This window comes from Schistocerca piceifrons, chromosome 3 (assembly GCF_021461385.2).
Source record: "Schistocerca piceifrons isolate TAMUIC-IGC-003096 chromosome 3, iqSchPice1.1, whole genome shotgun sequence".
In the NCBI taxonomy this organism is placed as follows: domain Eukaryota; kingdom Metazoa; phylum Arthropoda; class Insecta; order Orthoptera; family Acrididae; genus Schistocerca; species Schistocerca piceifrons.
In genome coordinates this window covers 657,046,143-657,059,137 of record NC_060140.1, presented here as the reverse complement: position 1 = coordinate 657,059,137, position 12,995 = coordinate 657,046,143, and the positions used below count along the sequence as shown (strand labels likewise).

At 35.3% G+C, this 12,995-nt stretch overlaps 2 protein-coding genes across 3 annotated transcripts in view; one reads left to right on the top strand and one right to left on the bottom strand.

Moving 5' to 3' along the window:
- LOC124789662 overlaps window positions 1-12,282 on the bottom strand; it is a 38,551-nt gene extending 26,269 nt beyond the window's left edge. Inside the window, exon 1 of one of the 2 annotated variants that reach the window (XM_047257097.1) lies at window positions 12,171-12,282. In XM_047257097.1, the coding sequence (XP_047113053.1) occupies window positions 12,171-12,201 (31 nt within the window). In that variant the 5' untranslated portion in view covers window positions 12,202-12,282. Of the gene's footprint in view, window positions 1-11,370; window positions 11,516-12,170 lie in introns of those variants that run through there. The other variant, XM_047257096.1, reaches the window with a different exon arrangement.
- An 85-nt stretch (window positions 12,283-12,367) lies between these two features.
- The window catches only part of LOC124788130 (MAPK regulated corepressor interacting protein 2-like), a 53,371-nt gene continuing 52,743 nt past the window's right edge, over window positions 12,368-12,995 (top strand). Inside the window, exon 1 of the mRNA XM_047255269.1 lies at window positions 12,368-12,727. Within this exon, the coding sequence (XP_047111225.1) occupies window positions 12,723-12,727 (5 nt within the window). The 5' untranslated portion in view covers window positions 12,368-12,722. The remainder of the gene's footprint in view (window positions 12,728-12,995) is intronic.

Here is a 12,995-nt window from a genome sequence, read left to right as displayed (position 1 = left end):
TACGACACTTCGTAATGATGTGGAATGTGTCAGGTTAATAAAAGATGACTGTACAAGATATTACATTACACAAAATATTGCATGACACTAATGTTTAAGTAGGCTTTTTTCCCCTCCCTTAATTTATATCTAAAAATTCAGCCAATGAGTAGAAGGAGTTGTCATCTAGAAATTCTTTTAATTTATTTTTAAATGTTGGTTGGCTATCTGTCAGGCCTTTGATGCTGTTTGGTAGGTGACCAAAGACTTTTGTGGCAGCATAATTTACCCCTTTCTGTGCCAAAGTCAGATTTAACCCTGCACAGTGAAGATCATCCTTTCTCCTGATGTTATAGCTATGCACACTGCTATTACTTTTGAACTGGGTTGGATTATTAACAACAAATTTCATAAGTGAATATATATACTGTGAGGATCCCTAGATCCTTAAATAGATGTCTGCTGGATGACCATGGGTGGGCACCAGCAATTATTCTGATTACACGTTTTTCAGCAATGAATACTTTTCTACTCAACGATGAATTACCCCAGAATATGATGCCATACGAAAGCAGTGGATGAAAGTAGGCATAGTAAGCTAATTTACTGAGATTCTTATCACTAAAATTTGCAATAACCCTAATTGCATATGTAGCTGAACTCAGACGTTTCAGCAGACCATCAATGTGTTGCTTCCAGTTTAACCTCTCATCAATGGACACACCTAAAAATTCTGAAAATTCTACCTTAGCTACAGACCTCTGTTCAAAGTCTATATTTATTACTGGAGTTGTGCCATTTACTGTACGGAACTGTATATACTGTGTTTTATCAAAATTTAAAGAGAGTCCGTTTGCTGAGAACCACTTAATAATTTTGTGAAAAACATCACTTACAATTACATCACTTAGTTCTTGGTTTTTGGATGTTATTGCTATACTTGTATCATCAGCAAAAAGAACTAACTTTGCATCTTCATCAATGTGGAATGGTAAGTCATTAATGTATATCAAGAACAGTAAAGGACCTAAGACCGAACCCTGCGGGACCCCGTACCTGATAGCCCCCCCAGTCTGAGGAATCAGCTGTTGTTTTAACATTACATGAACCACTTATTTCAACTTTCTGCATTCTTCTAGTTAAGTATGAATTAAACCATTTGTGCACTGCCCCCCTCCATACCCGTAATAGCGCAGCACTCCATACTCAGCGAACAAAAAGAACGAATACACAAAGGCATGTGAGCCATATCGGTGCAAAACTGTACAACGCACTGCCAGTCAACATCAGGCAGTTAGAAGATGATAAATTTAAAACAGCATATAAAAAATTTCTAGTAGAACAATGTTTTTATTCTGTAAATGACTATGTAGGTAAATAAATTTTTTCTGATGATATTTATAAAGGCAAAATGGAAAATACTCTATCTGTAGCTAATCATTCATTACATTTACATACTTAAAGGACAGCTGTTGTGTGATGTAAATATATACTTAAGCAGTGTTGTGTATATAAGGACTTGCCGTTTAGGGAGGACAAAACTAAAGCCTTATGAAAAACAGACCTTGCATTTAAAATAACAAGCAGGGATGTATATAGGCTATATTAATTGCATTGTATTATTATTAACTTCATTGTATTATTTTGTTTTGTACTTTTTTACGTATATATTGTGTGTGTCCCATTTCTTTGAAATGGCTTACGTGTACCCTTGACAACATCCATACAATATTTATTGTCAACGGATGGATAAATAAAATAAAATAATAAATAAAATAAAATAATAAATAAAATAAAGATAACTAATGCTCATAACCAATAGTTTACATTTGGAACAATCAATTAAGGTTTTTTGTGAATCAATTCAAGAAAAGCAGGACACAGTAAGACTACAGAAATAATGGAAATATTTGGAACAGATGTTAAAATTAACGAGAGTGTGCACGCTGAAAAATAACGATCTAACTTGATCATAATCTGATTTAGTGGGTTAAGTAAAATACACTGATGATGAAATGAAATGTGTGCCAACATTAAAGATGAAACTCTCACTGAACTTTACAATGGTGCAGTTTCAAACTTAGCTGCTAAAGATTATTTGGACTATCATTTGCAAACAACCTGTGGGGACAGAAGTGTCTGAAATATCCAAAAATTTATCCTTTTCCAAAAAGCTATCAAAATTTTTCAACTGCTTGCAGCTTAATTGGTGCACAATTTATCTTTGTTGTCAATTTGCAAACAGTAGTCCAAAAATTGGTGGTAGTAAGGCAGACAATGTAATAGTCAAAAAAGCCAGCCCTAATTTATAACTCCAACTCGCAAATTTCATTGTCCAATTAAATATTATGCAGTAATAATTCTGAGCAACATTGTAGCATAGCTAACGATGTAACTAATTTACATGAATGCTTGACTGATTCTGACCAAAATGATCATAAATTTGAACAGAAAATTGTAATGGGAAAAGAATAACTGCAATAGTTGATAGTAAACCTGTACCAATATATACTCAAAAGTTATGTGGCGTCTGTGTAAGAACAAATATAAAGAGGTTACTAGTAGTGCAAAAAATTAAAGTACTGCAGTTGTGTTAATTAAAAAGCCGAAGAAGCCCTCTGATAGTCATACTTCAAAGAAGCAACATCGAAGTAAATATATAAAAAATGAAAAACATAATAATAAAATTTGTCTATCACGGATAATGCAAAAGACATATGTTTTTGGTTATGAACATTTTCTTGTCATGTCACGCTATATTTTATGAATGAACTAATGGTTCAAAAGAACATTTAATACTGGAACCCATATGATGGTAGGATTGGTATTTTATGGTGATTATCTGATGTTTTTGCCCTTGTTATGCTTATTGTTTATGAGTTGAACTATGTTGTAGGACAATTAATATTACAAAATGAGTTAGTTACATGTTCTGTGGATAATTTTGAACAATACAGCGTAATGAAATGGAATAACCCATTTTACATTCACATCGCAAATTAATTTGTACATATGGTTCCATCCTGAAAATTTCTAGACTTTTTTCCAAAAAGAAAGAGTATACAGATGTTGAGGGTTAGTTTAGTTTGTTTTCAAATTTCACTTTGCTGTCTCTCACATTTTATATCACTAGGTAAGTTATCGAATGTTTTTGTTGCAGCATTGTGCATTCCTTTTTGTGCTAAAGACAACCTTAATCTGGAGTAAAGACTAATTTTTTGTTCTGGAAACATACCATGATTTTTATTATTTGTATGAAGTAATTAGTCACATTGTGCTCTGTCTTTTTATTCAGTTTGTATTGTAGAAAGCTTTGAAGGATAAACATCTGCCATTACTTAAAAGCAGTACTGTGCTGATCATACACTAGAATATGCTATTTACTGTTTTGATGGGAAATATTACTGGAGAATTTTCCATTAAACGTTCTCTAAACTGTCATGTTTTTTGTGAAAGAAAAATACCAATAGACGAAATCTGAGCTTATTTGGAACATTATTACAGTATCTATATTGAAAATATTTTTGGGAAGTAATACCATTTAATGTCAGTTCAGTTTCTTTGCTTTTTGATTTAACAGAGATGTTTGTCATACTTTCGGATACATTTGGGATTGTTGTAACACATTTAGGTAAAGTTTTATTTTGCAAACGTCAGACATTGTACTTGTTCTCTTACTATTTGCCGTCAATGCTTGAACAGAATGGTTACGAAAAAGTAAATCAACGAAGATTATGTAACATTACGTATGTGGTATGTTAACCTGAGCTCACCTTAAGTAATTTTTTATCCCATGCCAGTCATATTTTTGAGGAGAAAGTTGTTTTGAGAGAAAGGACTGTTTTTCAGACTGCATAGATACAACGTGATAAATGTAATAAGATGGAAGTCAGGAAAGCTATGAACAGGTACCAAATGATTATATTTTTAATAATACATTTGCTATGGTCAGAATATTTTTATTTTGCATTATGGAGGAGACTATTGTTGTAAGATATTTTAAGAAATTAAATGATTATGCTGAAGTAGAGATAATGTAATGGAAGTGATAAGGAATGTATGACGTGGGAAGATGAAATTAAAGTTAATAGTGTAGTACTGTCAGTTGTAAAAATTAAGTATGCCTCTACACCAGGGAATAACCTGAAGGTTTAGAATGTACTTACTGTGCATCTGATAACTAAGAGAAAAACACTAATGACATTAAATGATTTTGGAGATAAAAGCACGTGATCGGATCACTTTCAAATCTCCCAATTCACAGTACGAATACAGCAGAGACCATGAGCTCTAACCTGTGTGCTGCAGGAGCACATGGCATGGGCAATGTTTCCAGTACTTGTCCTAGGGTTTTCATCTATGTGACGAAGCATGTCCCGTTCAAAGTAAAAAATGCAGCATGTCAGTGGAGCATCACAGCCAGCTTTACTAGTTTTGAACGTATCAATTTCTCATAACCGTTGTTGTAGTCTGATGTAGATGTCATGTGATCTGCAATTAAATTTTCACTCTGCAGTAGAGTGTGTACTGATACGGAACTTCCTGACAGATTAAAATTGTGCTCAGTCGGTAGTGTGCTTGCCTGCGAAAGGCAAGGTCTCAAGTTCGAGTCTCAGTCCAATACACAGTTTTAATCTGCAAGGATGATGTTATATGCACAACGGGGACTGATGATGGTGCCCTCTTCTCAGCTTATGTGTGTACTGTGGAGTGACAGCATTTTCAGACACATTTTATATCCAAACGGTATATTTCTGGACATTGATTCCCTATCAAAACTTCATCTACTAAGTCCCCTCTAAAACCCCTAGAAGCCTGGACTAGGAATTCAGAATTACTCTATATATGTAATTACTACTACTATTTTCATTATTTTGTTTGCCATATGTTATTTTTGCATTATAGTCCAAATAATTCCTCCAGAGGAATGTACACTTATTTGCATATTATGAGCTTAGCACACATAGGGCCTCCAGTTGTTGCAGCACTGTTTTCTCATCTCTTCCTGGGCTACATCTTCCTTCTCTAGCTTTTAAATCTATCAATACACACACAGATACATACGTACCTAAATACTTGTTCCATGCGTCATGAATATGACATTTCGTAATAAAGTGGAACACGCCACTTAAACATAAGTTTCCTTTACAGAAAATATTTTTTTTTTCCAGTTACCACTTCGTATCTAAAAATTACTCTATCTCTAGCTACACTTCTTCTCTTCCATTTGAATGAACAATGATTTTGATACACGTATCTACAGTTTTTGTCTTGCAAAGTATTTTATTATCAGTAATTCAAGTGTTTGCAACATGTTGCATATTGCTTCAACGTTCATTACAGTTTTTGACAAATTTTTCAGTGATAAGGTTTCTTATGCTTTATTTGGGAAATAACCACAATCATTAATTCTGCCAATCTGTTTTGTGATTCAATATTTGTGGGTGGTTGTCACTGGATGCGACTCAGCTGAGTTCTTGAGCCCTCCACTTTCGTATTCTTACCCTACTGCCTTATCACTGTTGCTATCTTTTCTTTCTTCTTGCACTGATGAATGATAATTTCAACTAAACTTCTGTCTTTCTTTCCATTCACATATTTTGAGGGATCATATTTTCCTTGTTGCACTGTCTAAACTATACTTATCTCCCATTTTCTTTGCCAGTGGGTGTTATGTTTCTTCTATTTAATTCATTGTAAAGTTATGTGATTACTTAGAGATAGTCGATATTTTCTTTGAAAGTAAAACTATATTTTATGAGTGATGTCAAATCCACCATTTAACAAAATGCAATAGCTAAATATATTTTATCCTATTTTGTTAAACATATCTAGATAATTAAACTTATGTGTGAAAACACTGGAAATATTTTACAGCAATTTAAAGAGATAGGTCAGACTTTGTACACTGTCATTCACTCAGTAACTGCATTATGATTGAAGACCCGTAATCTTATAATGAAGTAAAGCTTTTCGATGAAATTTCATGTATGAAAACAATTCTGAAATTATTATCCTAATGACACCATGTAATAAATGCTATGTAAGCAAAGAAACTTATTTACAGAATACAAAAGTGAGAAGAACCTTGATAGAAACAGTAACATTTTCTGAAAGAATAGTTGGAGCCTGTGTATATTGAAACTGACTGTAGTTTAACTGCGAATACAGAGTGTACAGAATTATCTATTATATGAAGTTGATAGTTTCAAGAAAATGTTGATATGATACATATCAAAGTAATCTTTGTGAGATGTTGAAGAGATGTTCCTAATAATGTTGAAGAAATGTTGATGAAAAGATTGAAGTCAGGGTTTGATAACTTTATTCTGTATTATGGTGTAACGTCCGACTGTGACAAGAAGCGTGAATGTGATATATATAAAGAAAGCGCCATGTGCCTTTATTGTGGTTCTGATTTTTAAAGACAAACATGAAATAGTATTAAATAATTACTATTATAAAAAGGGAAGCTTTGGACAGTAGAAATGATGGAAATAGCAGAAGGATTGGATATGAAAGAATATTTGTAGTAGGAGAATGTTTCTGACCATTTAATAACATCAAAAGGGGGGAGGAGGGGGATAGGGGGGAGATGGGGAGTGGGGAAAACAATTTATTATGTAATTCAGAAGGACAAGAGGCACAGGAGTGTAGGTGACTTCAGTTCGTCACTAACATGTCCGAGAGGCAGCTGTGGAAAAAGGAGACCAATGCCATTGCAAAGTAGGCAAATTTGTCAATATAGAGGTCATCCTTAACAAAGATACTCATTACAACTGTGGATCTTTGCAGCTCAGTAGACTAAAGAGCTTAGCCTATCTCTGGGATATATGTCCCCTGGGTTGAGGCGAAGCATTCCCAGCTTTCCTTCTTACAGTGTTCAGTTATAGTTAGTTACTTTCATGTTCCATGGATCATTTTGCACAATAAAGCGTCATGATGTGGAACAAGTCTTTTACATTCATATTGCAAATTAATTTGTACATCTATTTGTACTTTAAACATCACCGTATTATTTTTCCCCCGAAATGAAAACAAGATATACAGATTGAGTTAGCAGTTCCTACCCACCACTTTGTGCACATTACAAACATAAGAATTCTTCTACAGAATAGAAGGAGTTGTCAATTTATTTTCAAATTTTACCTTGCTGTCTGTTAGACATTTTATATCACTTGTACGTGGTCAAAATTTTTTTTGTTGCAGCATTGTGTGTCCCCTTTCTGTGCTAAAGACAACCTTAATGTTGAGTAATGAATAGCTAGTTTTAGCACAAAGTCACTTAAAAGTAATAAGGTTGGCCTGTGAAGGATGTCGCTTAAATGTTACGAAGCTCCTTGGTGATCCTGAACAATTATTGCAATGTCTCTGGCTCACCATGCACTGGCTGGCAATGGACAGGACCTGTAGCACGAGGAACAGCAGTTCCAGTAGCATCAGTAATGCATTTGGCAAGTCTAGTACAGCCTTATCGATGCAATCTGAGAAAGTGGGGAAAAGGTATCCACAGAGGCACACAACTGCCAGCTGACTATTTGAAGCACTCAGTGTGGTAGTTGGTCTATCTCATGGTGGAAGGCAGCAGCAGGATTACTAGAAAGTGGTCAAAGTCATGAGATCCCCAAGTAGTGACCAATTTAGCGACATCACGAGATTGGGGGAAGATCATAGAGTGTGAGTCTGTGTGTTTTCTCTGTCTTCTTTAACCACTTTGTCCAATAGCTAAAACCTAACCGTCTACTATTAATGTGCCTGTCTGCTGTTCAGTGCCTCCTGTAAGCGGGGAGTAGCAATCTATCTTAATATTATTGTTATTTCATCATGGATTTTCCATTTTTTGCAAACAAATATGTAAGAAATGTGTATTTTTCAAAGAAAAAATTTGAAAATAATATTTTTGGGAAGATTAAAGTAATCTCGCAGTCGTGTTCTCTTGCAAATCAAATAAAAGCACAATTATGTAGCTCCAATCATTTTGCAGTTGCACTTAAATCTATTTTTTTTTTTTAATGGACAATTTCATACACTTAGAGAGAAAAAAACTGGAATGGTCAAAAGCTGTTAGTATTTTGCAGTATTTATAACTGTGATCATCATATATTTAAAAAATCATAAATCTTGGAATCAAAGCCTAAAAATAAACCAAAACTGGTTAGCTGAATATGGACTAAACACTTAGAAAAAGCAACAAGGGGTTTTGACTGAACAGACTCGCTGTTGGCATATGGCCAAAGGCATATGGCCACAATGTCTATTGAAGAAATGGAGTTCCTCTACTATATAACTGAAAGCTAATGAATCAATGAACACATCACAATGCAAAAGACGTTTGAACAGCATCACTAGAATGCTGAGTGATGAAATCTAATGTTTCTGGATTGTACTGACATTTGTTCCTACTTAAATGTTAGATGCTATTGTGGTGATTTATCTCACAGCATGAATTATTGAGTGGTACACTGGGCAAATACCAAATCTGATGTTTGGTACACCAGTGTTTACAACACACATTATGGACTTTTTTTATATTGAAGATAATACGAACAGTAACACCTACAGCAATCAGACATCAGGGAAACTTTAGAGCCACAGATAGAGCTTGTCTTTCTGACAACTGTCAATGACACATTTCAACAACATACTGCTTGGCTTAAAGTGATGAATTCCTCATGCTTTTGCTGTCTGCAAATTTACCTGTCATGCCACCTGTCAGACATGACTGAATTGGTTTGTATCCAGTTCTGTTTCAGTCCTCCAGAAACCAAAGTTGATGCTCTTTGGACATGCACATAGACAGTATAACGCTCTTTGCTACCATACCAGGATATTAGAGGTTCTGATTGCAGCACATCGGGGCTTCACATGATGCAAATTTTTAAGTGAAATCATACACAATTCTCTAACCCTAATCATTAGTGTATTGTCATAAACAAAGCCATTGGTACTATGTTTATTTCAGTCATATTTACTTTTCTTGTCCCTGGAATACTGAGAAATGTTGTCGTATGTCACTGAGTGGGCTGAAAACTTCACCTGAGGCACATGTTCATGCTGGACTTTCATAGTTTAGTATTCCATTATTACAATAATAATAATAATAATAATAATAATAATAAAGGGAAACATGTTATGCCATGTTATGACCTTGTGTCATTCACATAGAAGTACAATTGAACAAAAACACATTTCTGCTTAGGAATATCTTGACTGGCACTATTTCAAAGAATAGTGGGCCTAACAAAACAGTGCAAGCAGAAAGAAATATTTCAATATAGTTCTGATATTTATGAAATAAGAAAGCTTATCAAAACAACTACCGAAATCAGTCTCAATAAGATTGTAAAAATGAGATACAACAGCACTAAAGAAACTTTTACTGTTTGTAATAAAAATGCAAGGAGATGAGAACAAATGTGGTTCAATCATGAGTGAAGTGCGTCCAGTGGGAAAAAAAAAAAAAAAAAAAAAAATAGTGAATTCACTTGTTTATACACTGTCTACACATACTTTCATAACATATCTGAATACAGCTTGAGTGTGTGGGACACATGAGATTTGACTGAGAGGAGAGTTGCAAGCAATACAAGAAGGGTAACAGTGACATACGTTCAACTTGAGAGCATCACAAAAATGTTGACTATCCTATAAACTCTGCATGGAAATCCAATGGGGTGAAAATACATTTCTTTTGTGGGAACAGTATGACAATAGGGAAGATGATCAAGCTGTTGTTGTTGTGTTTCTTGATTATCAAAATGCATGATAAGAACCGAATATGGGTCTATATGGAGAAATTATATTCACAACTTATGGTGGACTGCATACAAATGCTAGTGAAATGCAGCAATCAGACAAAATTTCTCACCAATGCTTGGGCATAGTGTTAGCAATAAACAAGTACAAAATAAGCAATTTACAAGACATGCGTAGTCTGACGGAATCTACATCACAGTTTATGGTTAAAGAAATGTAAGTTAATAGAAGTGCTGCTGCTATTTTTTTAAAATTATTCATTTGATTGAGCATGGAACTATTTGATATTAACACGATACAATAAACCTATTACTGTTCTCTATACACTGAGCGAAGATTAAGACACAAACAAGAGTAAAAAGCAATTTTTTTTTCCAGAAAAAATTTCACTGGAGGATACAGACTGCAGCAGGTGGATGGATACATCTGGTTACCCACAACAATATACCAAAAGTGACTTGTGGATTACTGGTATAAGTGGTCTGAAATTACTCCACTGTAACAGTATAATGAAAAGGAAAGTTGCTACTCACCATATGGCAGAGATGCTAAGTCACAGATCGACAAAGCAAAGAGACTGTCACAAATAAGCTTTTGGCCAGTATGGCCTTCCTCAAAAAAAGGTGACTCTCTCTCTAATGCAACCCTCACACAGACCCTTCTTTTATGCGGAGGAAGTGCTCTACCAACTGAGTTATCCATGCACAACTTTAGACTCGCATTCACAGCTACCTCTTCTCTGAGGGAGGGTGATAGTCATGCTTGGATGGCTCAGTCAGTAGAGCACTTGCCCACAAGAGGCAAAGGTCCTGGGTTCGTGTCCTGGTCTGGCACACGGTCGTACTGGAAAGAGGGGGGGGGGGGGGGGGGGGGAGGAGGACACCCAGTGGAAGTAAGTTCTTATGTAGGCCCTACTGGTAGTTTGGGATCCTGTTGCAGAGAGATCGAGCTTGCCTGGGCACAGTACTCTGCTCCCATCTACCAAGGCAGCATGTGATCTTCCTTCCACACTTCAACTGGTCGAGGGATGTGAGAGAACATTTTCTAGGCGTCTGTCAGAAGTCCTCCACTATTAGAACTTTGCCAGATCAGCAATATGGGCCTGTACTGAGCAACAAGCTGTGGGAACATCTCTAGCAGACAACTCATTATCAGAATGAAGGAAAATCCTTTCAATCCAAAATTTTTGCTACAACTATCCCCAAATACCTTCAGATGGTCACCTGCATACAGCTCTAATCATCCAGGAAGTTTCAATCATATACACTCCACTGCAGAATAAATATTTATTCTAGAGGTCTTAAGTTCCTTGATTCCAAACGCAGGAAGCAAATTATGACTTTTGCAGATAAACAGACACAACCTTCAATATTGCATGGTTTTCTCTAACCAGTTGTTTCACAATTAACTATCTCTCTCCCCATGCGCTCCTTCCCACAGAAACAGATGAGAAAAATTTAAATTTACTGCCATAAGGGTAATCCTGTTTTTAAATAACTATCAGAGTTGAGAAAAACCTGGATATTTTTTTAAAAATCCCAAATAGTGAGTAAACTTGGTTTTGTGAGTTTTTTCATATTGAGAATTTAATACTTCAGTTTATATTACTATGATTAATTTATTCAAAACACTAACCCATTCCTCGAATATCTGCGGGCCTCTTTTCTTGTCCTGCCAGCACTGCATTCATTCAGTGAATCTTCACCTTTGGATTTGTTTGGTCAACATTAAGAAATAATTTGAGAGAGAAAAGAGCCCAAGAATTTGAGGAAGATCTATACATTTCTGTATGCTTCAGAAGAGTAGTAAATTGTACTTTACGTTCATTGCAACTACATCAATTTAAAGTTTTTCTCTGGAAGTGCAAATGTTATTTAGTTGTGTTTCTTAGAGTGCAAGGAACGTTAGAACCCAGTAATAATGATATAGATTTTTGAGACAGTAAATGGTTGCATTCAACAAATATGATGGCTCTATTATCTCCATAGTTAAATATTATAGTGTTTCATGTTTTTAAATATTTATTAAAAAAAACAGCATGTCATTTGGGTTGGGGTAAATTACATCAACGCTGGCAACTCAGTGCTAATTAACGTTGTTAGTCTCTACATGAACCGCAACTAAACCTGGAAGTCGGCAGCTGGCACGCAAAGAAGGTGGGGGTAACAGTAGATGTGAGTTTTCGAGTTACAACAGCAATTGTACGTATTCTTCAAGTAATTTTGACACCTCATTTTCCAAAAGCCTGCTACAAATCAACAAACAGCGGATTTTTGTTGCTGATAAGAAGGTATTACGCAGTTGCACGAGACAAAATTAGTAGAAGGGCTCTAATAATATTTCGCACTTGTTAACACTGACTTCTTCAATACCATTAAATTTGGAATAATTTTAAAAAATGCAAAAATTCACGAAACATATGATGGTGTTTATACCTCCCCTACTACTCTGCACCGCTGCAGCCATCCTCAAACTCAATTCTTCACCCCCCGCAACCGGTCACTTTGGCTACAGAAAAAGATGTTAGGTTTATTGCGAATAACCAAGGATGACCTAAGGTAGCATCAGAGATAAATATTTTATAATGCGAATGCACTCATTATTTATCGCTGTTGCAAAAACACTAAAAAACTTGTATGCTTATTTTCGATTTATTAAGACGTAATTTATTACTTGAAATTCAATTTCCCCAACAAGAACATTTGAAGAGTTAAATATGTTTCTTCCCGCCCTCTTGGCAGCGTGTGAATAGTAGTGACTGAGTCAGAGCGGGAGTGACAGAGGAAGGATGAAGGAGTGGGAGGGGTAGATCTTCATGTCAAACTAGCTTCGTAAATATAAACAAAGCCTCGCAGTTCAAGAAAGTGCCATTGTTTTGTGCCTAAAGGAAACAGAGGAAGCGTGGTGATTTGTTGCTCTGCAACGTGATTTCTACCAAAGCGTCCAGACACAGATGGATAAAAAATAATTCGTTATCCTCTTCAGACATGAGGTAAATCTGTCTTCAGCCCTTCATTTCTTTCTTTTTTTCTACACACCTACTGAAATATTAGGATCGAGTGTGATGTTTTGAGTGGATTTTAATTTCAATGTAACACGTTCTTCGAAGAAGTAGATAGTTACATCGAATTAGGTCACTGCATTTAAGTGTTCTAGTTTTTTATTTCCATAACGTTGAAACTGTAAATAAATGGGTTTCCTAGCCCACATGCAAACTCAAACAGGGATTTAGTTCCACGTGATATAGATGTATTTGTCAA